The sequence below is a fragment of the Solanum stenotomum genome, chromosome 1, assembly GCF_019186545.1.
Source record: "Solanum stenotomum isolate F172 chromosome 1, ASM1918654v1, whole genome shotgun sequence".
Taxonomy (NCBI): domain Eukaryota; kingdom Viridiplantae; phylum Streptophyta; class Magnoliopsida; order Solanales; family Solanaceae; genus Solanum; species Solanum stenotomum.
The window spans coordinates 10,619,789-10,644,161 of record NC_064282.1 but is presented as its reverse complement, the minus strand read 5'-3'; the positions used below and the strand labels follow the sequence as shown (position 1 = coordinate 10,644,161).

Here is a 24,373-nt window from a genome sequence, read left to right as displayed (position 1 = left end):
CAAAAATAGTAAAGTAAAATAAAGAGAAGGAGCATGAGGTCTTAGGTCTAATGTTGATGGCTGATAGTGTCATCAAACGAACTTGGTCTTATTAGCTAGACAATTTAGAGCATATAAAATATCACTGTATTGTATAGTGAGTAGATGATAAATCGATGATTTAGAACAAAGAGAAGACTATTTATAATTAAATCCTATGGTATAGTTTACGTGAAACTCTTTTCAATAAAGATTCTCATTTAATTATGTATGTATTCATTGAATAACGATTGATGGAGATCTCATGTCTTTTATGATCTTATAACCCCAGGGTTAGATGAATACATACGAGCTTTACTGAACTCAAGTATTTTGGATCTAAATCCTCAAAGAAAGTAATTAATGCTTTTTTCGAAGATAACTATTGGGACACCTGACACCTCCGTAATGTTGAGTCAGTCTTGACTTGTCCTTATCCTCTACGTGTCTTTCCTTAATACTGAAAAAAGTTATAATCGATTTTTGAATTTACTTGGAGAAATTTTTTATAAACCTAAACTCAGTAAATAATCAAATATAAGTTAATACAAATGACATACTTTATACGTGTCAACTTAGTTAATAGTTTTAGATTGGTAAGAATTATGAAGTAGCTAAATAAAAGAAAAAAAAAGATCCTTTTAAAATGTACACTGAATATATTTTAGTACACGTTAAAAATATTTATTTATGTAACCATGTGAATTCTCTATCAGAGAAATCAGTAAACACAAAAGAAGAATTCATTGACTAAATAAATAGTTTCTAAATAAAATAATATTCCATCTTTTTTCGAAGGGAAAAAATCACACAACTGAAAATAGTCCATTATCATTACTAATAAAAGAAAAAATAAAATAAATTATTTTAACGACAATAACAATAATAAATAATCTCACAAAAATAATATGTATACAGTCTTTTTCTTATTTTATACCAATAAAGAGATTATTTTGGAAAAATGATCGACTAAACTCAAGTAAAAACAAAGTCTAAATATAACAAGAAATATTAACGACTTATCCAGAACATTTCCGGGTCAATCTCAATACCCAAAACCCAATTCACCATTATCTGGATAAAATAAAGGACATATCCGACATTTCATCCGGATAACGACCGATCACGTGACATTCTTGATCAGCTCAATGTTCATGAGCCGCGTGGCTAAAAGCCAAAGGTAGAAAGACGCCGGCTTTGTCACGTCGATCTTATCTCCATATACGTGCTCTTAAATCCAACCGTCCATTTCATCTCAGATCTGAAAGATTAAAATCAACGGCCTATAACCGATCTTATCCCACAAACCTGCAAAAAGCCTTTACGCTTCAGCCGTCAATAAATATCAGTCCCCATAGCATCACTCACTCCCCTATAGAACACAACAAGCCGAGAAAGTTCTATCCCAGCGGACGCAGAATTTCCCTTTTTATTCTTCTCTTCTTCTCCCCTAAACGTGAGCCGATTGGCTAACCTGCACCATGAGCTTACTTGACAAGCTCTGGGACGACACCGTTGCCGGTCCCCTGCCAGATAGTGGCCTCGGGAAACTCCGGAAGTATTCTACTTTTAGTCCGCGTTCAAATTCCGGCAAGGGTACGCTTTTGATGCTATCTTTCGCCGGCGTTTGCTGATCTCTATTACTAATAACAAACAATAATCAGTACTATATATTATTACTGGCTTATCAAATCTGTGTTAATCTGAATTATAACTTACTATAACGTATTATATTTATCTGTGAACGTTCACAAATTAGTGAGATTTAAATAAGGCTATCTATTATTTTTTTCAAAGAGATCTGATCAGTAATTTTCTATAATTGACTAAAATATATATGTTCATTTCTGTCTCAATTTGAATGCTGAAATTGAAAGATACTTTTTCCGAAATAAGGACTGGAAGATTGCTTATCAAAAGGAGAAGAAAATAAGGCGATTTTGATAGATAATTTGATCTGAGGATTCTGCAATTTTCGGTACCGAAAATATATTCGATTCTCATGAAGCATTTTTTTTTCATTTTGCTTCAGAATCAGAAGTTTCCACACCGAGATCCTTCACCGAGGAAGCAAGTGAGGACGCGGTGAAGGTGACAAGAAGTATCATGATAGTAAAGCCTTCCGGGAGTCAGAATAGAGATTCACCTCCCGTTTCTCCGGCCGGTACTACTCCTCCGGTATCTCCTTTTGCCGGTAAGCTGCCACTTTCTGTGATTAGTTTTCCGATCTAACTCGTTCCTACTACCTGTTTTCCCGTCGTCGCTTCCGCGGCTGCATCGCCGGCTTTTACCATTAGAATAATTTGTTCGATTCTTAACCGAAAGTACCCTCCAGGAAAAGAGGAGAAAGAAAAATCTAGAAGAATCTTATAAGGTTATTACTGTCAATTCGTTTTGGGAAGGATCATTTGGACATATAGGGTCTTGGGGTAAATATGTAATTTTCTTTAATTGACGTAACTTAGCGGATAATGCGAAGCAATAATGCAGATATTAGGTGGACGCAATTATTTTAATAATGGTGGTGTCCACTTAGATAGTGATATCCTTTCTAGAGTCCATTGATGTGTTTAAAAGACAAAATTTGTGTTCGGCCACACCCCTCCACATATAACAACTGTGCATGGCTGCTTAGCTTACACATATACCCCTAAAATTGAATAATTAGCTATTCATCTAACAGTTTGGATGGTGGTCCAATTTACTTTGATTCTCTTAAATCTGCTCATGACTAGGCCCACGTTGCCATTTTGGTCAAAACATCAATTTTTAGAAATGAAGGACCCCCTATATATCCTGACCTTTCAGATATATGTGTAGTTAAGTGGATAATATATGTTGGAGTTCTTATCTTTTTAAAGTTTTGAGTGATTGCTTTAGTGATTTTATAATTGAAACGACATGATAATAGTGATAATAGTGGAAGTGTAGCAATTACTTTGTTGGATAAATATAAAACAGGGAGTTTCTACTAGCTAGTTACATGCATGGTGAGTACTCTGTAGAGTGAGACTAATTATTTGATGTGTAATGATGATGATCAGGTTCCGCTGGAAGGGAAGCATTTCGGTTCCGGCGGCGATCAGCGTCATTTGCATACGAGAATGCCAGTGGGGTTGGACCCAGAAGCCCTCGTCCTCCTTACGACCTGTGAGATATAGTCGGGTTCTCTTTTTTTGTTATCCCTCTTGAGGCGGTTGAATGTAGCATAGCTAGTCGACATACTCAAACATGTTCCTGGTTGAGAATGTTGTTTTGTGTGGTGTTTAATTTGTTTGCTTAATTTTGTAAATAGTGCAAGTGGTTCTTCATCTTGCGGATGTTGTGACGAAGGTTTAGCACAAGATGTAAGCGTCCAAGTTGGTCATGTATTCTGCTTTGTATTACGAGTTTCCCTTCTAATGTTATTTTTGTTTTCCTTGTCTCGTAAATGTTAATAATTTGACCTTCCGTTAGGTTTTTTAATTGATCTTAATCAACGTACAATGGGGTCTTTCCGTCATGGCGAAAGAAGAAACTAATATCTCAAACTTTAGTCAAACTAGGAACTACTGGGTGAAGAGAGAAAGAAGGGTACGCAATGAGTATGGAGATTTTATTGAGGATTTTTGTCAAAACACTTGAATAAGCCGATGTTAGCATTAATGCGATCACTTTCTTTGTTAGGGGATTTAAGAAGTTACCCGTTTCTTACGAAAATCAGAGTATGGATTGCTAGATTTAGGAGCGATACTAACCAGATATCTGAACTTGGCGTAATGAAACCCATTAAAAATAACGAAAGGGTTGATTTGGAGAATAGTAAAAGAAGGCTATTTGTTGAAATTGCTGAAGTATTTATTTTTATACTTTAGTTTCGGTTATTAGAAGAACTAATTATCCTAGTTGGTTAATATTTGAAATGTGGTTAAAAATGTCATCTGCACATGGGATGAAATTCATAGTTCGTTATTTTATTACACCATATGGGGAACTGAGCAACTATTTAGTACTCCTCCATTCCATATTAAGTTAATTTTTGAGGCATTTTTTATTTTTTAAATTAACTTAATTATTCAATTTTCAAGACTACTTTTAGAGTGTTCTTTCAATTTTATCCTTCATTAGTTAGTATTAGAATTAGTGATTAATTAATATTTAGTTATTTTAATAATAAATTTGACAATAATTAATAAGGGTAAAAATGAAAAATTAGATTTAATTTATGTCTTAATCTATTTTTTTTTAAAGGGTGTGAAACACCTCAAAAATTAACTTAATATGGAATGGAGGGAGTAGTACTCTATTTGCATAAGAGGGGTCTCCTTATTTTATGCTTATAATGTGTTTGAAATAACATGGCACGAGTACATAATGAGAGGAAATTAAACACAATGATTTTCGCAATGTGTGATTTTGAATTGTTAATTTTGGCTTGTTTATGGATAAACCTTTTAGGTTAAAAGATAATTTGTCAACTTTGAAAATTGATTAACTAGTATAAAAAAATTCAAAAATTATGACTATCTACCTTGAGACTCGAGACCCTACATCACTGGTAATTGTACGCGGAGTATTAGATCTTATGAAAATGTATCGCTTCAAGAAGGTCATCAACACCCTCAAATACTTTCTGGGTGATCGCTAACTCCTAATCTTGGACTCTTGTTTGCTTTTAGCAGTTTTTGTTGAATTTCCTTGACATATTCTTAATCTTAAAGTATTTATAATGGCGCGACTAGTTTGTTGAGACGCGCCATAGAATCAAGAGCTCTATGTGGGCCAAGATTTATAAACAGAACTGGTGATGCAGGATGATGAACTGCGAAGCCAGATTAAGGTGCCAAATTGCACGCGAACCTAGATCTCACAAAGGGTGTTGGACGATTTTTATAATCGTCCGATAAATGATTGGTGTATGTATGCTTGACTTGGATAAAACAAAACGATGACTTACAAAGGATGCCACTTTTCAGTGACTAAATTAGACGGCGATGACTTAACTTTGGATATTTAGATTAGGAAAATGATTTAAATAAAATAGCTGGTAATTATTTTATTTTATTTTGTTTCATTGTATTTTTATTTCTAATATGATAAATACAGACATAAATTTACTGAGACCTTGATATATTTTATTCATTATAAAATAATTTACTTATTTTTTCCTAAAAAATTTCCCTAACACTTCTTTTTTAAAAAATAAATATTTTATAATTTTTCAGAACTTGACGAAACAAACTATAAATCTTATTAGGCAGTGATTTGCCGATTGAGCTATTGGGTTATTGATAATTTGATTACATAAGTAATATTTTTAGATATACTTACATCCAATTCCTAGTGGTGCAGGATCCACTAAAAGTTTATTTATATTAATTTCTGAATTCTTAATTTCTAAATAGCTGACATATAACCTTAATTATACTTTGCAGTAGAAAAAAAAAAATCCTTCCGCTAGCAATTTTTTAAAAGTTCTCCTATTGCTGCTAAGTGCTAACCCATAATTCCATTAAATATTAATTTTTGAATCCTCAATTTAAAAATTACGAGCTAATTCCATATTACAATTTATCATAAAAAATGAGTAAACTTAACAACTGCCCTATTTTTTTTTAATCCCATAATAACCAACATCCGCTACAATTTCTCTCACAGCCTCTGCCTTTTGAATGAGGACTATGTGCTGAACACTTTGTGCGTATTGGGTAAACCCCCACAATATAATAGTTTGCAAATCACATGGAGGATAGAAACCACACTAGGCAAGTCTTATGCGATAAGTTCGACTCAGAAGGCATCGGGGTAGATCGATTCCGGCCATCCTCCAAATCAACTGAGTCATCTCCAAAGACACAAATACCCTATTGCTAAGCCATAATTCCAATAATAATTAATCAATATAATAAGAAGGAAAATATATAAATAAATAAAAAAAAAAAAAGAGGGAGGAAGAAAGGGGTGGTTAAATTAAACTAAGCAGGGAAGAAGTGAGAAGAGAAGGGGAATGAAGAATGGAATTGAATGGGCAATTCACTTTGGTACTGCTGCTGGCAACATCCTTTCACCTTCAACTACACTACGTTTCAGGTATCATAATCCTACTCTTTCTAGCTTCTACGCAACAAAAACTCAAGCCCTAGGTTCAAACAATCCCCTTCTTGCTGATTTTCTGCAAAATGAGTAAATTATTCCGTTGACTTAATATCCAATATCTTCTAAGGAAACCTCGGATGAATAAAATGAGTGATTGTAGTAAGGGAATCCTATTTTTATTAGCAATTAGGCAGTTAATTTTGCCGATCGAGCTATACTGGATTTTGAATAATTCGATAACCCCGTAAATTTTTCGATGTATTTACTTCCAGATTGGTGGATTAGTCACCAACTGAGCAGTGTGTAGACTGCAAGTCTATTCTTGATGAAAAGATCGTTGGCTGTGTTGTTGTTGTAGTTGTTCATGTATCTAGTGTATGTAGTGTTTTGTAAGGATGCAAAATTGTCCTATAGTGATCTGATTTAGTATGTGAATATGTTAGGCTAATAAAAAAGTATATGTTTAGACATTGGTTTTCACCTTTGCCTATAGATAAGAATGTTAACATAGCCAAACTTTTCACATGTGAAAAGCCAGTATAGTGTATAGTGATCTACAGAACCAACGATTCTAATTTACGTTGCAATTCATATTATTATTTGTGAATTAGAAAGAAGTGCCTAGTGTTTGGAGTGCTTGTGGGAGTTATTATGGACCTAGATCACGTGAATACATAATGACGTTGAAGGAAGCAGCATGCAAGAACTGATCAAATTCATCAAATCGAGGTGGAGTTTTCCAGCATGCTAGAAAATAAGATGGGTAATGGTAATTGTGGCGAAGTCCAGAAATGTTGGGTGGAAAGTGCAGGGTCGCGATGCAGTGCATTCCAGGTGTTAGAACTTAGAGATTATATTATCAGCTAATTGGATTGCTTTTAAGTGGAACTATGAACCACACTTCCTATTTTTAGGTTAGATGCTTGTTGCAGAAGCATTGGAGGAAATATTTAGGACCTTTTGTTGTAATGGATCCAATAATATATGTGCACATTAAGAGATTGCTTACAAATATGGTATTGTAGATACTAAGAAAGTTTGTTTTGGCATGAAGTTGAGGCTAAATGTGTTAGCGTCACCTGACATATTTTTTTTTTTAATAAGTTATTAAATGGCAACAAGAAGATACATAGCAAAAATTACAACAAAAAGGGAGATGTCTACTCCTATACAAAGACTTCCAGGACAATTAAGGGGCAGACAAAATCCAAAAAGAGTTCTGCACTAGTGTGAGAACGGTGGGTAAAGATTAGAGGGTATAAAGGAGTTTTCCCTAACCACTGGTTTACACCAATGATTTGTATTGTGCCATAGCATATTAAATATGTATACACTATAAATGATATGTTTGAAGGAGATGTCACTAGTGTGAAAACGGTGCGTAAAGGGTATAAAGAGGTTTTTCCTTAACCATGGGTTTTACGCTATAGATTTGTATTGTGTCATAGTTGTTTACCCTAGTTATAATGATCCAACTTACCTGTGGCACAATACTGTGTTAACTGATGAAACTAGCAAGGGTAGCAACCAAAAGTTTGACCTATGGAGAAGCACTCTAGAGATAGGGGTGTTGGGATGAGTAGAAGTAAGATTGATATATGCACAACAAGTTTTTCTTAACATAATTAGAGTGAAATGAGTGAGGCTATACGGGATTGTAGAGCGTAAGTGCCAACAATTCAGATAGCTATGCTTCATGGTTCAGCTAAATTGAATGTTAGATGAAGATATAACAAGGAAAGTGCTACTGTAGTATTATGCAATAGGAGGATACCGACTAAATTTGAAAGTGCTACAGCAGTGGCAAGGGTCACACCTAGAGGATAACTCTTATAAAAGAACACTTGAAAGTAAAATTAGAGAGGTCACTTGAGATGGTGCTGGTCATGTCCTATGTCGACTTCAGAATGCACTGGACCCTAGGTGTAAAAAAATCGCTACTGAATGTACTAAATGAGATAGGGAGACCTAAAATCACTGGGCGGAAATCGTCTTGAAAAACATATGATCTCTTAGAATACGTAGCAAAGAAATAGCAATAATGGAAGGAAAAAGTTCATATAGGCGGTACCAAGTAATTGGAATTAAGTTCATGTATTATGCATATTTAAGGTTTGTTAGGAGTTGCTTAATCTTGTTAGATATTTGTGTGCAACCTATAATGAAAACGATATATGTATGCCAATAGAAAATGTAGTGACTACCCCTGTAAGAGAGCATAAAGTATTGAATTTAGCAGATTCTAAATGAAGGAGCTTGAATAGTGAGGATTCATATCTCAAATTTACCATTCTCAAAAAAAAAAAAATAGTGAGGATTCATATCTCCAACTCCAACTAGCTTGAGATTGATGAACAGTTGTTGTGTAGTGATGTTGTCAAAGTTTTAACTGTTTGTAAGAAATGCGAAATCATACTACTTGGATAATGGGGGCTCAAGATATTATGATCTGATTATTAATACAAGTTAAGAGTATTAATTTTGAAGATCTTAAAGAAAACATTGATGGGTCTCAGTTAAGATTTTTATTTCGAACATCTTCTGTTCTTACAATGAGTTACTGAATCATTCAAATACAGGTAAAGATAATGGAGTTTGCATTTCACCTGGTGGTCGCTTTCCTAGATTTTCAAATGAAGGAAAACCTCCAAGAAAAGTAAAAAAGGGCCCAAGAGATTTGAACCTCTGTAGGGTATTTCGCGGGAAAACTTGCTGTGATGTAACACAGACACATCCTGCTTTTATGTCCATTAGGAGGCTTGCTTCAACTGGAGAAGCGAGCCAGGAGTGCTTGCACTTATGGGAGATGTTAGAATGTTCAATCTGTGATCCACGTGTTGGTGTGCAGGCTGGACCCCCTGTTTTATGCACCTCTTTCTGTGACAAAGTATACCAAGCTTGCTCCAACGCATACTTCTCTGTTGATGCTAAGACACAGGTTTGTTTAGAGCTCAAGTTTGTTAACAGAATTTTTAGATGAGTTATTCAGCAATGGAGTATCTAAACCCACCGGACAATAGCTTTTATTGGATATTTTGATTTGGTATTTTGGATCATATACAAAGATGCTGCTTTTTACTCCTCAGGTTGAGCTCATTAGCTCAACGCCTACGACATCAATTTTAGTTTCTTGTCATGATTGTTCTTATCAGTTATTGACATATTTTCAGATCTGATTAAAATTTACATGTCAGGTTCTAGCACCCTGTGCTGTAAACGACTTTGTGTGTGGTAGAGCGTCCGAATGGATCTCTAATGGGACAGAGCTCTGCCGCGTTGCAGGTTTTTCTGTGAAGTCTTTGTCTGATGATCCAGAAGAAGTTTCTTGCTATGGTGGAAAATCTAGTGTGGATTATATTGCTGATTCATGGCGGACCTCACGGTCCAAGGTGCAAGAGAAAGCTGACAGTTCTGGATTAGTTGAAGATTTCAAGCAATGGCTGGAGGACATGGCATTTAAAGAGAGAATATCTTGGGCTGTAGGAGGCATGGTTCTTACAGCAGGACTTCTATTTACCAGGTGAGTCAACTCCTATTTAGTAGTTATTTTTTAAATTCCATCAGAATAAAAAGAAAAGATAACTAAAGACAGTCTAATTTTGAGCTTCGTGGACTCTCTCGCACACTGTTGTAGTCTTAGAATGCTAGTTGTTACTAAGAGCCGTATAATCACGTGGACTCTGATTCTTACTCTGTTAAGAGTGATCATCATGCATTTGAAAGTTTGTTAATAATGTCTGGACACTTGTGATATCATACCTCATCACTGTCATTTACGTTTACCATGCAGTCAAAGGAAAAGCCATAGGCAACGCCAGAAACTAGCGGCCCTCCAACGTACTGCCAAGAAACTAGAAGGAAGGGGGAGTCCAAGATCTCCTACAACTTTAGGAAGCCTAAAGGGAAGTTAAAGATGATAACTAACTCCTTACTAAAAGGAGGAATTTCATCTTGTTATTATACTCCCTGACGAAATTAGCAATGAATACAGATTTTAATTGTTATTGTACTTCAAGTGTGAAGAAAATTTTTGGTGCAACTCTGATGTCGCTACCTCTCTCTCTACCTCTTTTATCTTGTTACATATGGTGCTCTTGTCAGAAACCATATTGGTCTTGACTTTAAAGGCAAGTTCGATAACACGGAAACCGCTGGAATCTATAAGCCATTTCAGTTGCCTTGTGCTAGCATCAAATGGGTTCTCTGTTGAAAGTGCAGGCACGAGTCCGATTACAGAAAAAGATCAGTTGCAGTGCTTGAATTTACACTTGAAGTGATGGAATAACCACATCATTTTACGCAGATTTAGGGTTTGTTAATGGATATTTTTTTTCTGTTAATTACCAGAACACTACTATTAAATCAGCTTTTAATTAAGAATGAACGGTTAAATTTTGAGGAAGTTTTTGATAGATTTAAAATCGTTCATCTTTCCAGTTACCAGTTGGCTTTTTGACAACTATGCCATGAATATGAATATAGGCGTCAATCAAACATGAATCCACCCTTGTGCAAAGACTGTAAAAGAAAGCAATTATATTTTGCTGATACTAAACTTCTATACTTGATATACTGGTAAAATATAATGATATTTGAAGCGTATTTTTAGGGGTATAATTATTACGGCAAAATTATAATTTTTGTTTCACTTAGAGAGAGGCATGTGACGTACTGACGTAGCTAAGGGTATGAGCTTGTAACATTTTCATCATCAAGTAATCATTATATTGCAATTACAAAATGGTTGAGTTACCATTAAAACAAATGATTCATAAAACTGGTACAAAATGGTTGTGTTACCATTAAAACAAATGATTCATAAAACTGGCAAGTTTACAGAATTTTGTAAACTATTGAATGGTAAGAAATAGCAACTCATTCACGATCAACAATTATCAAATTTCTTAGTGCTAATAAATACAAGAAATAAACAAAAGGTGTCTAAATTAAACAACTGAAACATCTTACGTTTTTCTGAGGATACGTTATGTTGCTGATTTACAGAATTTTTTTTTCCTTTAGTTGTAATAATACCCCTGGCCTATCCACAGTTTCCAAAGCCGAAAAGGTATTGGAAAGGATGGCCTGTGTCAATAACAACAAAATATAAAGAGGAGTACTTGCCATTCTTCAGTCTTCACTATATACTGGATAAATCTCCATGTACACTTTCTACAGTAGTATCACATCCCTCCAGCCTTGGGTGGCTGTTCAAATCAAAGAAAAGAACCGTAAGATATCTCGTAGAATTTTCACTGCAAAAACTTACCAAGACTGGGGAGGCCCAACACAATCATTGGCCTAAAACTAAAACTTAATAAGATACATAGATATTTTTATTAAATCGTCCTACAAAGGAAAATGACAACTAATGTACAGGATAGATATATATCCTAATTAATGAGAGATGCAAATGCAACCTGATTTTCTCACCTATTTAATCTCCTCAAACTAAAATCTTAAAAAAAATGAAACATTTTACTTATGACAATTAGAAAAATTATATCTTATATAGAAATAAACCACTTCCAAGCCTTTTAATATGAGGAATTATAATTTTCTTGTATAGTGACATTAGAATGCATTAAAGCTTTTAGTTAAATGACTTTTGAACTTTGTTTGATATTTTAGAACTTTTATTGATTTTTTTAAAAAGTTTTTAGTTAAATGACAATAGAACTTTGAGTGATATTTAGAACTTTGAATTCAACCACTCAAAGTTTATTTTTGGGGTCTTTCAACTGTTGGAGGCCTAAAGCAAATTCTTATTGGCCTTACCCTTGAGCCACCATGACCAATACAAACTCTTTCATGTCGAAATCACAAAGTTAAGTGGTAACTTGCAAAAATATATGCAAGATTATCATACCTTCTTAAGGGGCAACTTTGAACTGCTAGATAATACCGGTTTCAATATTTCAAAGGAGCATACAAGTTGCTCATCAACGCTTAACAAGGCACCTGCATTATCAAATTCTCCACCATAATTGGGAGCAGAAAATAGAGTCACAAGTCTTCGCTTAGCAAAGAATTCATATCCATCCTCCACCACCTAAAACAAAATTTTACGATCAAAATACATAATGGGCAAACATAAAACTTAAGCAAATTGAAATATTAAGGGCTTAGAAGCAAAGCCGACAACTACTACAGAAGTAACATTATTGAAGTGCTTCAACAATGACTGTCGTTCTGAATTGCCCCAATATTTGGAAGAAAAAAAACAGAACTATACTAGAACTATTCATGTCATGAACTCGATAAATGCTTTGCTAGATGTTTAAGAGTTTCTCAAGCGATAAAGCTTGAAAATGAAAACACATTTTTTCATGAGAAACATATGAAATTCTGTAGTATGGGCATTTTTAAGAAGTGGACACAAGAAATGCCTGAATAGCATCCACCTATTTGTAAAAGATTTTTTTTCCGTATCTTAACAATGATAATGTAATTCTAGTTTTGACCGGCCAGAGAATAGTATACCTGATGACCCCGGCAGATGAGGTCTAACTCATTCTTAGCCAAAAATTCAGCAACTACGTCAGGTCCAAAAGTACAAGAAACACCTCGATCACTATCTGACCAACCCTTAATTCTAGGATCAGGATCAGCCCACAAGAGATCACACAACAAGCCACCATCTGGAATCTCAGCTGGCCGCTCAATTTCGTTTATTAGGTCCAAACTTTTTAGCTCTGGTGAAATCCCACCATGCATGCAAAGGATCTTTTCATCTATAAGTGCAGCAACAGGCAAGCAATTAAAGCAATCTGTAAATATCTTCCATAGCCTAACATTGAATCTCCGTTTACATTCATCATAAAATCCGTAGACCCTGTTGATTTTTGCATCTTCATGGTTCCCCCTAAGGAGGAAGATCTTATCGGGATACCTAATTTTGTAAGACAAGAGCAAACATATTGTTTCTAAACTCTGCTTGCCTCGATCAACATAATCTCCAAGAAAAAGGTAGTTTGCTGAAGGAGGATAGCCTCCATATTCAAAAAGTCTTAACAAGTCTTGGAATTGGCCATGTATGTCACCTGCAAGAATGGAAAAGGAAAACAATAAATTCACTAGAACATTAACCAGCAGACGAAAAAGCAACATTTATGACATCCCATTAGAAACTAATTGTTCTATCCAAGCAAAACTTTTCAAGAATCTGATAAAGGGCCTCCACAAATTACTCCATTTGCGATGATCAAACATTTCAGAGACACTAGAATTTTGGTAATGCAAGTCTATTATCTAAGAGGTCAAATTTACCCAACTTTGTTACATCAGTTTTCCTACATAGTAAACCACAATTTGTCTATCTAACCAAACTCTAGCATTGCATAGCTATCTATCTATGAATACTTATCCTGTAATAAACCAAAATTCACCTTCAATTGCTCATTGTATATGCAAAAGTTTAAATCAAATAAATACTATCTTATTTTTGTACAAGGACATCAATCTTTTCAATCAAATATATAGCTTTCTCGGTCACAACAAAACAGTGAATTAGAAACATCCATTTTTAACTTTTTCTTAATCATCATAGAATAGATCTCGAAGCAGACAGGTGCAATGATACAACAACAAATATAGATGGTAAGACAAACAATCACTTCGAGCTAATAGAATTCATCAGCGCATGAGATTGGAAACATACCACAGATCCTAACGGGGGCACGAATCCTGAGGAGATTAGGCTGAGAGAGGAAAATCTGTCTGGCATTAACACAAAGCTGTCGGATCTCAGCCTCAGATAGCTGAACTTGTTTCCCTCCCTTCTCTTCTAATAACCTCCCTATTATATCATCCAATACCCCTTTTTCCATCAATCCCTCCATTTTTTCAACAATCTAAACAAGTTTTGTGACATGAACCAAATGTAATTGACTTACTCAACAACCCACAGATGAAGAAGAAAAAGGGGGTATTGCGTATAAGTAGGAAAAAGCAAAATGGATTATTATTATTATTATTATGATAAGGGAAGAAAAAAGGTGAAGGAAGGCTTAAGAATGAAGGTAGAAAAAATGGGTAATTGGATGCGTGCTATGCTCGTCTATTCTCCTATTATCTCTCTTTATTTGTCCTCCATTCTTTTTCTTCAATATATTATATATATATTTGGTTGGAATAAAAATGTGACAACTGCCCAAAGAAGATTCAAAAGAGTTGAAATCTTCAAATTAGCAACTCTTTTTTGTGTTGTCTATTGTCTTTCTTGTGTATAAGGAGCGGCGGGCACGATCATTTTGGACCAAAACCTACCTACATACACGTGCTCACTTCGTGGCAATGGGAATGTTGTATCATCTACCTCTTCTCTTTTATCATGTTTCCTCTTATTTTATTTTATTTTATTTATACTCTCTCTCCGTCCTAATAATTTGACTTGATAGTAGACAAAGATTTTTAAATTTATGGTCTAAAATAAATTGTGGTTATATATTATTTTTATGAAATTAAAATGAATATTTTAAAATTAAATTGTTACTGAGTATAAAATATGTTATTACAAATATTTGTTACTTTACATATTCGAAGAGGAAAAGAATGGATAACAAACTAGACAACAATTGTTCCCTAATTATTGAATTTAAATCCGTGATACTGTAAATGACCTATTATAAAATTGGGATTTTAACGCACTTTGATTAAGTGCAGTTCCAAAGCACAACACATTAATAAAGAACAATTTGATGTTAATTTTATAACGGCCAAAATCAACTTAATTCTGTTGGATAGAAACAAAGGGAAAAGAACACTTGTACCAAAAGGGAAACTATTTACAAACGNAGTGCATATCCACAGAAATGGTCATATTCTTTTGCATATCCCCAGAATTGGACACTCATCTTTATAACTGGGGATACTAACAATATATACAAACAAATGAACCATTCACCAATAATCTATATGTATCTATCTTCAAGATCAGCTAAACATTTCAAACTCAACAAACTGGAGATTATCAGATCTGTTAAGACACCCAATATTGTTAACATATTGAAAATTTTGAAGTAGAATTATGTTTCTATTATAAGCAAACATCCTCGGAGTTTCATGGCCAACATCCATTGCTGGCTATAACGAATTAAATATATGTTGTTACATACTTACATTTACAAGGTATGACAATTACAACTTACAAGCACACCCCTCAATACTTACTACTCATATCGTATTTGAAATTGAATATAACATATATAAAGATTTCTAGATGAAATTAATACTTAAGATGCAATGAGTAGTGGCCACTGCCCAGTGAGCACCGACCTTTGACTTTCGAGTCACGAGCACTGAGCAGTTGCAGGCTGCGAGGCGCGAGCACTCAGCGAGGAGCTAGGAGCAGCGACTGGCTTGAGACTTAAGAGACGATGGACGACGAGCTGAGAAATGAGAGTTGACAGACGAGTTGTGGCGTAAGTCATAATTGAGACGAGACGAGACGACTAACGAGAGTTGAGAGATGAGAGTTATGACTTACGATGGTCTGTGTTAGGGAAATCAATTTAGGGATTTTTGATTGGAATATGGGCCTAATTTGAATATGGGTCGACTGGGCATGGGCTGACATTTAATTAAGGGGTACATATAATTTTGGTTTTTTCGATTAACTGAATTTTTTTAGCTAAAAACCAAAAATCGAACCGAAAAACTTAAATATTGGAAATTGAAATCGAAACCGATCGAAATAACTGAAAAACTGAAACCGAAATTTAAAAAAATTGGTTCGGTCGGTTTTTTTGGTTTAAACCATATTATGTCCAGCCCTCATGTATCCGAGAGAGGATTATAATATCTTAAGTTGTGAATTTATGTAATTTTTTCTTTTCAAAAAAATATGTGAAATTATATTGGGCCCGTATCACGGGCCTTAAATTATCTAGTATATATATATATATATATACTGTGATGGTATCAAAGAGAATATGCAATGCTTCAGTGAAAACACTACTTAGTTACTCCTTAATACCATTTGAATATATAATCTGGTAAATAGTTTAGGTTATCGATCCAATCAGGATAAATACATTGGGTTGGATGCAACTAACCGGAGAACTTTATCAAATTGAATAGAGACCAAACCAATTGGACCATTTCCCTGTCTTTGGATAAGTGGGCTAGTCCATAGCAGCGTCATTGGGCTTTTTACAACTCCAAACAAAGGAAGGAATTGCTCCCATTATCCATACATGAGCGGTGAACCAACAAAAAAATCCATACAAGAGCAATTTGATAAACATATTAGTTGAACACTTGAACTTAATAATGAATGCGGAACAATGCCTTGATCATAAATACTAAGGTTTAGAAGACTTTCAGCTCATCACGGAAGAATGATGAATTCTTCTTTATATGCAGACTAGTTTATCATCATTATTCATCAATAAAAAGGAGGATTGTTTTATATAACACGTAAGATTGAGGAAGACTTTTGATTAATCTCTTCTGGGGAAATGCCTCCAGAAAGTTATGGATGCCTTCTCTCAAATTTTCAATAATCTCGTAGAGATAATGTGCAACACCTTTAATTAATTATAGTTGTAGGGGTACGTCGACAGTCCAAATGTAGATATATAAACTTTTTTTTCGCAAGACTTTGATCAAGACTATTACAAAGTCAATGTGACAAGCTAAGTTTGCATATTGTGATTGGCCCAGACATGTCAATTTGGGCAGTTGACGACTTTGTACATGTCAATTTAGACCAAATGAAATAATAGATGCTACCTTATATTATAAATAATACAAAGTACAAACCTTTATGAGGTAGCCGTGACACTAAAACTCGCAGCATATTTTACATACAAATACTCATGGTTTCAAATTCTTGAAAAACATTAACAGCTAGCATCAATCGGGTTGTTCGTCATCACATTGTTTCTACATATAATTATACTGTAATGTTAAATTTTCATATCATTTTTCACTTTGCAAAAAAATATTTTCTTTCAATTTTTTTCAAGTTTGATGAATTAGGGTTGTGGTAAATGACATATATAGCCAGCTGCACTGCTCCCAGAAACCATCGCATAAAATTTGGTACCTTTACGAAATCACATTATATGTTGTTAATTACTAGTAATTAAACATAATTAGGTTATCCATGTATATTAGCCAAATATTCGTGTTTAAGGCGTTGTTGATTGATTGAACTATTTTGTGATACCAAATTGTGTCTAGTAATTAATATAGTTGAATCCTGAAAAACATATTGTGTATATATACGTGAAAATAAGATTAAGTACTTGTAATTATTTACAAAAATACTATAAGACCATATTATAATAAATCCAACTTGTAGCCAGTAGGTAGCTGAAAAGAGAAGTCTTCTTTTTGTTAGGGTTTTGCCCTGATTTTCTTACCATAATTTAAGATTTATTTTTCCTTAAAGAAAAAACAAAACATTACCATAAATATTTTTATTTTTCTTGAAAGGAAAATATAATATTATTTTATATTTGGTTTATTCTCTCCTTTTTGGACTCCTTTTCTAGTAAGAAAAGGTTTTAGGACTTTATAAATATAGGTTTGTTTCTTCTAACAAAAACAACAATAATATCCACAATGTAGTCGTTTAAAGAGTCTTGTTTATGGGGAGATTTAATCTCTCAACAATTTTAATGTTTTTTTCTTTATATTAGTTTTTAGTATAAGTTTTTGTCATCTAATTTATCAATCATATTATTTGCAATTGTAAGCTTCCGCATGACGCCATAATCACCCCTTCANTTTTTTCAATTACAAGTGGCCTAGACTGTGTTTGGTACAAAGGTTTTGAAATATGTTTTCTAAAAAAATATGAGTTTTTATTTTTTTGTTTGTTTGGTAAGTTAGTAAAAAATATTTATTTTTAATTTATACAAATATTATAAAAGATTAGGGTACGAAGGTAGGTGTGAGATGATGGAGATAGATGTGTTGGAGGATGGGGACGATACAATTAATTTGATCATGATATCTTTTATTTTCTACTACTTATATAAAGATAAGATGAGGATGTTAAAATAAAACTTATTCCAAGAAACCACTTAGCATTTTGATCCATAAATATTAGTAACTCTGATAAAGCTCAAGTCAAAATCTAATCAATACTAATGCTAACACAAAATAATAATTCAACCCTAAGAATGACAATAATATTGAATATTTGTTCTTTAATTTTACATTAGTTTAGAAATTTAAAATAAATAACCTAATTTTAATAATATTTAATCATGTATTAGTAAAATACTTAGAATATTAGAAATAATAAACAACAAAGTTTAAAGCATGTTTTCAAAAAAAGAAATATTAAAATAAGTAAAGAAAACATAATTTAATTTCTAAAAAACAAGAAACAATAGTATATCGGTATAAAAAACAATAGTGTCAGTGAATCACTCAACGGGAACATAACGGTGTGAGGGGCCCTCTTTTCAACCTTTTTAGCAATGAATAGAACTATAATATGTTAAAAGATAAAAATTATGAAAAAGTATAAGAAATATTTAAAAATTATATCAAAGTATATAATCTTATGTATAAAATAAACTTTATACTTAGGTTGACTTTTTTTTAATTAAAACCAAACCAACCTAAGTATAGTTAGAATTTTTTTCTCAATACTAAATCAAATCAAACCAAATTATTAGTCAAGTTCTTTTTTCATTTCACTCAATTAATAATTTGAGTTGATTTTCGATTAGATTTTGTATTGAATATGTTATCTTTAAAGTGGAGTACTGTAGATAAGAAAAATGTTATATCAAAAAGATACTAATCTTAATGAGGTGCCTCGTGGCCGTGACACTAAAACTCACATTATACTCAAATGAATTTAATGACATACAAATAAATAGTCATTTTCCAAAATTTTGAAAACATTAATTAACTAATGCATAACCAAAACATATAATATAATTAGCACACATGATTTTCATTTCATGTAACAGCTAGCAATAGAGTTGTTCAACAATCAACATCTCTTTGCTTCAACATAAAATAATTAACCTTATGTTTTTACTGTTGAGTTTTAGCTGGAAGAATGTGGTAGCAGGCCGCACTCCGTTTGGTCCTCTAATTGTTTTGATGAATTAGGGTTCCGGTAAATGATGTAAATAATCAGCTGCACTGCTCCCAGAAAGCATCCCGTCCCATTTGATACCTATTGTGATTTGTGACAATATTGCATCATATATATAGTTAAGCAGTCATTAAACTTAATTAGGACTAAAATCATCAAATTTGACTACTGTACAGGGGCGGAACTAAGGGTGGTCAATCGAATACCATTTGCCGAAAAATTAGATGGTGTATATAGATAAAATATTTTTTATTATGTCGATATATTAATAAATGAACACCCTTAAACATAACAAAGGCTTGTGGTCCAACGGTAAGCACTCTCATTTAAGAGCCTAATGTCACGTCCCGCCACTTCACAATCAAATTTTGCAGTCGGATAGGGACGGAAGAGTCTAGAGTTATGGAGAGGTTTATAGAGAACTCTAGAAGCCCATAGAGTTTTCAAGAAGGCTTAGAAATCCCTAGGTCCTTCCTTAGAATTCTCTAGAATGCCTTAGATATTTTCTTGGAAAACCTTAGAAATTCCTAGAAAGTGTAGAGATTTCTAGAGAGGGACCAAAGTGTAAATAGTCTAGGAACTTATAAAGTAATTTTAAATTGCACTTTAGTCCCTAGGTGTTAGTATAAATAGGGGTGCCCCTCATTTGCTAGGCATGAAGAAAGAAAGAAAGCAATCCAACAAAGTGTAAAGCATTCTCCAAGCAATATAAAGTCTTCTTTCAAAATTCTCTAAGTCTTTCCTTTCATTCTCTTAGCGATCTTAGTCATAAAGGCTTACTTGAGTTTACAAGATCGTGAAAGATTCGTGAGTAAGTTGTCAAGTGCCGCACGGAACATTAGTGAGAACTCTAAGTCCGTGACACTAAGGTCCTTGATTTGATTCTTGCTTGCTACATTTTAACAATTTTATTTTTTTTATAAAAAGGAAATAAATAGAAATAGTTGTCCCATATCTTTTTATTTCTAGCCTTAAATTTTACTCTCTCTGTCCACTCTTAATTATAATAGCTTCTTTATTTAGAATCAAACGATAAAAATTTTGACCAACACTTTACTATATTTTTTCATGATATTCCTAACGTGACAAAACATAATAATTGATAATCTCGAGTAACTTGGGCAAAGTTACTAAAATAGAGATAATTCATCATGTTATAATAAAAATGGTCCTATATATAGAAAGTCCATTTGTTTCTAACCTGAAAACTCTAATGAAAAATTTAAAAATATGATTCACTTATAATACTTACCTAGTTGGGTTAATAATAGGTTGTAACTATGTTGTTAGGCTGGAAAGTACTAATAATCTATGACTATTTAACTTATAGAAAATTAAGAAGATTAGCATTTTATCGATGTCAAGTAATGACATGTATAGTACTTGCATTGATCCCTGCTCATAAATGCTTACATAATTACTTGTCGTGCAGAAACGTGATGTAGATTGCAAACTATTAATATCATCAGATTTTTTGTCTACTACTCAATAAATGATGAGTATTGAATATTGAATATTTGATGATAGAAAACTTACTCCAACAAACCAGTCACCCACAAGCAAGGCGTACAAAGTCCAAACGCCGCCATTTAAGAAAAGGAAAAACGATAGAAAAAATGGCATATACTCTACACTCTTCGTTGTCACCACTGTTTTCTGTTTAAAAATAATAATAATAATAATAATTAATATAAATGAAATTAGTAAACCAGCTTTCTGTAATTAATTATTTTTCATAACACATTTAAATTCGTACATACTTTACGTAAAACATTTTTGAGAGATTAAAGAGGCAAATTACCACAACACCAAAAGGGGAGCTATACATGATGATGGTTAAACCTGCGGTAAGGAAACCAATTACGTTAATTCTCATTTGACCATGTAAAAGCAACTGCCCCAATAATAGAATTGTTGCTAAAATCCCCACATTCAGAACCCCAGCTAGGCTGGCTGTCTTAGTCTGTAATTAAAAAAAAGAGATAATCAGTTTATATATAAATGTATAGTTATTACAAAGGGAGGTTATTAAAAAGTACGATTTAAACCTAAAAAAATATTTAAAGAATTATATAAGGGTGTGTCTCTAATCCAAACATAAAACTTCTTTTAATTTTTTCTCGATCCATCTCTGAGAGGAAACATTTTTAGAGCACTATCAAGATTAGAAGATCTTGACTTTTTAAAATCAATTCTTGTAATATAATAATTATATGTAGTATTTTTTATTATTTTTCTAAGTTTATTATCTCTATCAAACGATTCACTTGTTATCTTTTGTCTAGCTGTATAATATAAAATTTTCCAAAAATTTGTGCATGTATATATTATTTTTCTTTATGAAAATTTTGAATGTTATTTCTGGAGCAGAATGTAAAATTCCAGTTTGTATGGACACAAAATAACAGGACCAACAGCCTAGTGGCCTAACTATAGTTATTGCCTATTGGAAAGAACTTCTAAATATTTTTCTGCTGCCACAAAATTTTTTCTTCAATAATGTTTATTTACTTTTTAATTGGACCATATACTAATTACTATAATTAATATTACTAACAACTATATGTGTGACTGTCGAATCTAACAGAGAGTTCGTAATTCCACCTTCATGAAAGCCTCAAATTGTTTTTTTTTTAGAAAAAAGTTCCAAGTTACTATTCAACTAACAAAAGCAGAGTAAATATTATATTGATAAATTTTTTCCCAAACAGTTCTTCCAAATTCTTGCATTTCTTTTGTACAAAAAAAAAGTATAGCATTTTTTTCAAAAATAAACTCAATAATAATCATTCTCTAATCAAAATGCATCTTTAGAAAAAATAAATAAATAAGATCACTTGAACATATAGATCTGTCAAGATGGCTATATTTTACATAAATTGCACCGGTTGAAATTCTTATGTCTTGAAAAATTATTTAACATGTACGAATTATCAATTTAGAATGAAAAGACTAAAATTTTGAACATATAAACTTTAAATCCGAACAATTTAGTTTGCAAATGTACTATGATATTAATTAGATTACTCACTCTCATTTTTGGATGAGCAAATTTGAGGAACAAAGCAATGTAGATAGTCTCAACAATGACTCCAAAGCCATTGACAGTAGAGACAAGGTAGCTGCCTGGCTTAATAATTCCATAGTAAGTCCACAAAGATGAATTAAGCAATGTACAAATGTATGGAAGGCTATCAAAATCCTCTGTTGATTTATTCTGTACTATTCTTCTGAATGTCCCTCTGCACATTTTTCACAAATTAAAAGTTTATTACAAAAGGGATCAGAGCCATAAATATAAAGAATTGACAATTTTAACTAAATAATACTCATAAATTGATATTATTTTTTTTGGTATTGTAAATTACTTACACTGGGGAAAGAAACACGAGACCTGAAAAGATGTTACCTACCAAAAAATTAAAGAAGAAGCACAATTCAGCCAAAAAAAATTAAAAATTAAGAACATTTGTATTAAGAGTAAATTGACTAAAGATGTTAATCCCAAAATGGTTCTTTCTTGGAAAAAAAGTGTTGTGAATGATTTAAGATGAAATAGTAATACCTAAGAATCCAATGATGAAAGAAAGATTTTCCATCTTGACTCTTTAGGAAGCACAATTGTGTGAGTGATTTAAAGAGAGAATGAGGATGGTATATATACCATCTACGAATGTGTTCGTAGATGTAGTAGACGAGTTGTTTCTTACGAAAGCAAATGAGTTGATTAAATATATATGATTTATAATGTATAAAGTACTATCTTGAACTATATGGTTTTATTTGGGCCATGATATATGTACGTACGGTCCTTAATAATTTCTGGAAATGACTTTCTCACTACAACAAAAATAGCATTAATGGCAATAAATTCTTAATTGCCGCTAAATATATACTTTTAGCGGTAATTAACAGTCGTCCCTAAAGTCTTTAGCGACATTGCATTTAATGGCATTTAACTAATGCCGATCAAGACTTTAGCACTCTTTATTAATATGTTTATTTATTGCCGCTAAAAGTTATTTTTGTTTAGTGTCTTTTGGTTGCAATGTTGAATTGTATATGTTTTAAGCTGTTGTTGTACTGTGTCTGTCGTTACTTTTTTAATAAAAAAAAAAATTAGCTCCAAACATTAACAAAGAACGTTGAAATTTTATCGATATTTATTAATTGTCATTGATTTAATGTTATTGTAGGCTCTAATGAAATTTATTAAGAATAGTGCTAAAATGTAATTGACATTAATAATGGACTTTAAAAATATATATTTAGTAACAATTAAATTATAATTATTAATTAATCATCATTAAAAGATCTTTTTTGGTTTAATGGTAACTCTTTATTAAAATGTTGTCAACTCTAACAACTGAAATGTGGTAGTCACAATTTCTTCTCTTCTATTTTCTTTATATTTATAAATTTTTCAGATCTTTTGATCCTTTCCCATTTCTCTTTCTGACAATTCCACCTATTCTTCCTGGTCCACAATACTAGAGAAAATGATCAAAATGGTCTTTGATATATTGAGGTTACTTTATTTTGGTCCTTAATATATTTTAGGTGATTGAAATAGTCCTTCATGTATAATAAAATGTATTTAATTTAGTCTTTTATCTTAAACTTAACAATTTATCCCAAAAAACTGTTAAATATAACTGTGGGCCCCACATAACTTACAAAATCCACCATTTCTACCATCTTTATTAAACTTAACAATTTAGTTTCATGACCATTTTCTCTAACATCTAACCACACAATTCATAAAATAATTATTGTAAAAAGGTTGAATGAAATGGATCATCAAGAATTTCATTTGTCGGTAGAACGTAACCAAGATAGAAAATTAAGTTAATTGTATAATCTAGGAATTGAATGGTATAATATCTGCATTTACGTTGTTTTTGGTACTTTCTATATACATGATTGCTTTTGTTAATCTATTGATATTTCTTTCCTTTGGTTATAATCCTCTTTTGTTTATTGTTTATTTTTAAAAAAAAAATTGTCTGGAGTGATTAATTCTCCAAAAAGGTCAACATGTGGGATGGTGGAGATTTTTGGTGGGTAATCTAGAACAAGTTTTACTTTGTGTATTGGGGTTCTTGAATTTCATGTTATTGGGGTTATTCTGTGAATTTTTGGTATCATCCTTATTTGGTTGTTGATAAGTGGGTTCTACTAGATTTATTTTTTGGTATTTTTGACTGAAGT

The 24,373-nt window shown here is 32.6% G+C and overlaps 4 protein-coding genes across 4 annotated transcripts; 2 read left to right on the top strand and 2 right to left on the bottom strand.

The window, feature by feature from the left end:
• Window positions 1-1,384: 1,384 nt before the first annotated feature.
• LOC125848401 (dormancy-associated protein homolog 3) lies at window positions 1,385-3,436 on the top strand. The gene is made up of 3 exons (XM_049528258.1): window positions 1,385-1,614; window positions 2,051-2,212; window positions 3,063-3,436. Exons 1-3 carry the CDS (start codon window positions 1,500-1,502, stop codon window positions 3,170-3,172), a joined length of 387 nt encoding a protein of 128 aa, XP_049384215.1. The 5' UTR covers window positions 1,385-1,499; the 3' UTR covers window positions 3,173-3,436.
• A 2,492-nt stretch (window positions 3,437-5,928) lies between these two features.
• On the top strand, window positions 5,929-10,106 carry LOC125848233 (uncharacterized). The gene is made up of 4 exons (XM_049528066.1): window positions 5,929-6,087; window positions 8,673-9,031; window positions 9,288-9,613; window positions 9,884-10,106. Exons 1-4 carry the CDS (start codon window positions 6,012-6,014, stop codon window positions 10,002-10,004), a joined length of 882 nt encoding a protein of 293 aa, XP_049384023.1. The 5' UTR covers window positions 5,929-6,011; the 3' UTR covers window positions 10,005-10,106.
• A 768-nt stretch (window positions 10,107-10,874) lies between these two features.
• On the bottom strand, window positions 10,875-14,078 carry LOC125848189 (serine/threonine-protein phosphatase PP1). The gene is made up of 4 exons (XM_049528015.1): window positions 13,754-14,078; window positions 12,577-13,136; window positions 11,963-12,145; window positions 10,875-11,300 (listed from the first exon to the last, which is right to left on the bottom strand). The coding sequence occupies exons 1-4, from the start codon at window positions 13,932-13,934 to the stop codon at window positions 11,277-11,279; spliced, it is 948 nt and encodes a 315-aa protein (XP_049383972.1). The 5' UTR covers window positions 13,935-14,078; the 3' UTR covers window positions 10,875-11,276.
• Window positions 14,079-18,991: 4,913 nt separating this feature from the next.
• LOC125848304 (bidirectional sugar transporter SWEET17-like) lies at window positions 18,992-22,761 on the bottom strand. The gene is made up of 6 exons (XM_049528162.1): window positions 22,728-22,761; window positions 22,535-22,571; window positions 22,194-22,404; window positions 20,964-21,125; window positions 20,699-20,818; window positions 18,992-19,243 (listed from the first exon to the last, which is right to left on the bottom strand). The coding sequence occupies exons 1-6, from the start codon at window positions 22,759-22,761 to the stop codon at window positions 19,112-19,114; spliced, it is 696 nt and encodes a 231-aa protein (XP_049384119.1). The 3' UTR covers window positions 18,992-19,111.
• Window positions 22,762-24,373: the final 1,612 nt, after the last annotated feature.

Bases quoted from the DNA above. Each gene is read 5' to 3' on its own strand.
- LOC125848401 (XM_049528258.1), top strand. From the start codon at position 1,500: ATGAGCTTACTTGACAAGCTCTGGGACGACACCGTTGCCGGTCCCCTG. The intron at 1,615-2,050 runs GTACGCTTTTGA...ATTTTGCTTCAG, and splicing joins GCGTTCAAATTCCGGCAAGG to AATCAGAAGTTTCCACACCG. The intron at 2,213-3,062 runs GTAAGCTGCCAC...GATGATGATCAG, and splicing joins TCCGGTATCTCCTTTTGCCG to GTTCCGCTGGAAGGGAAGCA.
- LOC125848233 (XM_049528066.1), top strand. From the start codon at position 6,012: ATGGAATTGAATGGGCAATTCACTTTGGTACTGCTGCTGGCAACATCC. The intron at 9,032-9,287 runs GTTTGTTTAGAG...TTTACATGTCAG, and splicing joins CTGTTGATGCTAAGACACAG to GTTCTAGCACCCTGTGCTGT. The intron at 9,614-9,883 runs GTGAGTCAACTC...TTTACCATGCAG, and splicing joins GCAGGACTTCTATTTACCAG to TCAAAGGAAAAGCCATAGGC.
- LOC125848189 (XM_049528015.1), bottom strand. From the start codon at position 13,934: ATGGAGGGATTGATGGAAAAAGGGGTATTGGATGATATAATAGGGAGG. The intron at 13,137-13,753 runs GTATGTTTCCAA...CCATTCTTGCAG, and splicing joins TGCCCCCGTTAGGATCTGTG to GTGACATACATGGCCAATTC. The intron at 12,146-12,576 runs GTATACTATTCT...ATTTTGTTTTAG, and splicing joins TCATCTGCCGGGGTCATCAG to GTGGTGGAGGATGGATATGA.
- LOC125848304 (XM_049528162.1), bottom strand. From the start codon at position 22,761: ATGGAAAATCTTTCTTTCATCATTGGATTCTTAG. The intron at 22,572-22,727 runs GTATTACTATTT...ATTTTTTGGTAG, and splicing joins TTTCATCATTGGATTCTTAG to GTAACATCTTTTCAGGTCTC. The intron at 20,819-20,963 runs GTAATTTGCCTC...ATTTTTAAACAG, and splicing joins GCTCCCCTTTTGGTGTTGTG to AAAACAGTGGTGACAACGAA.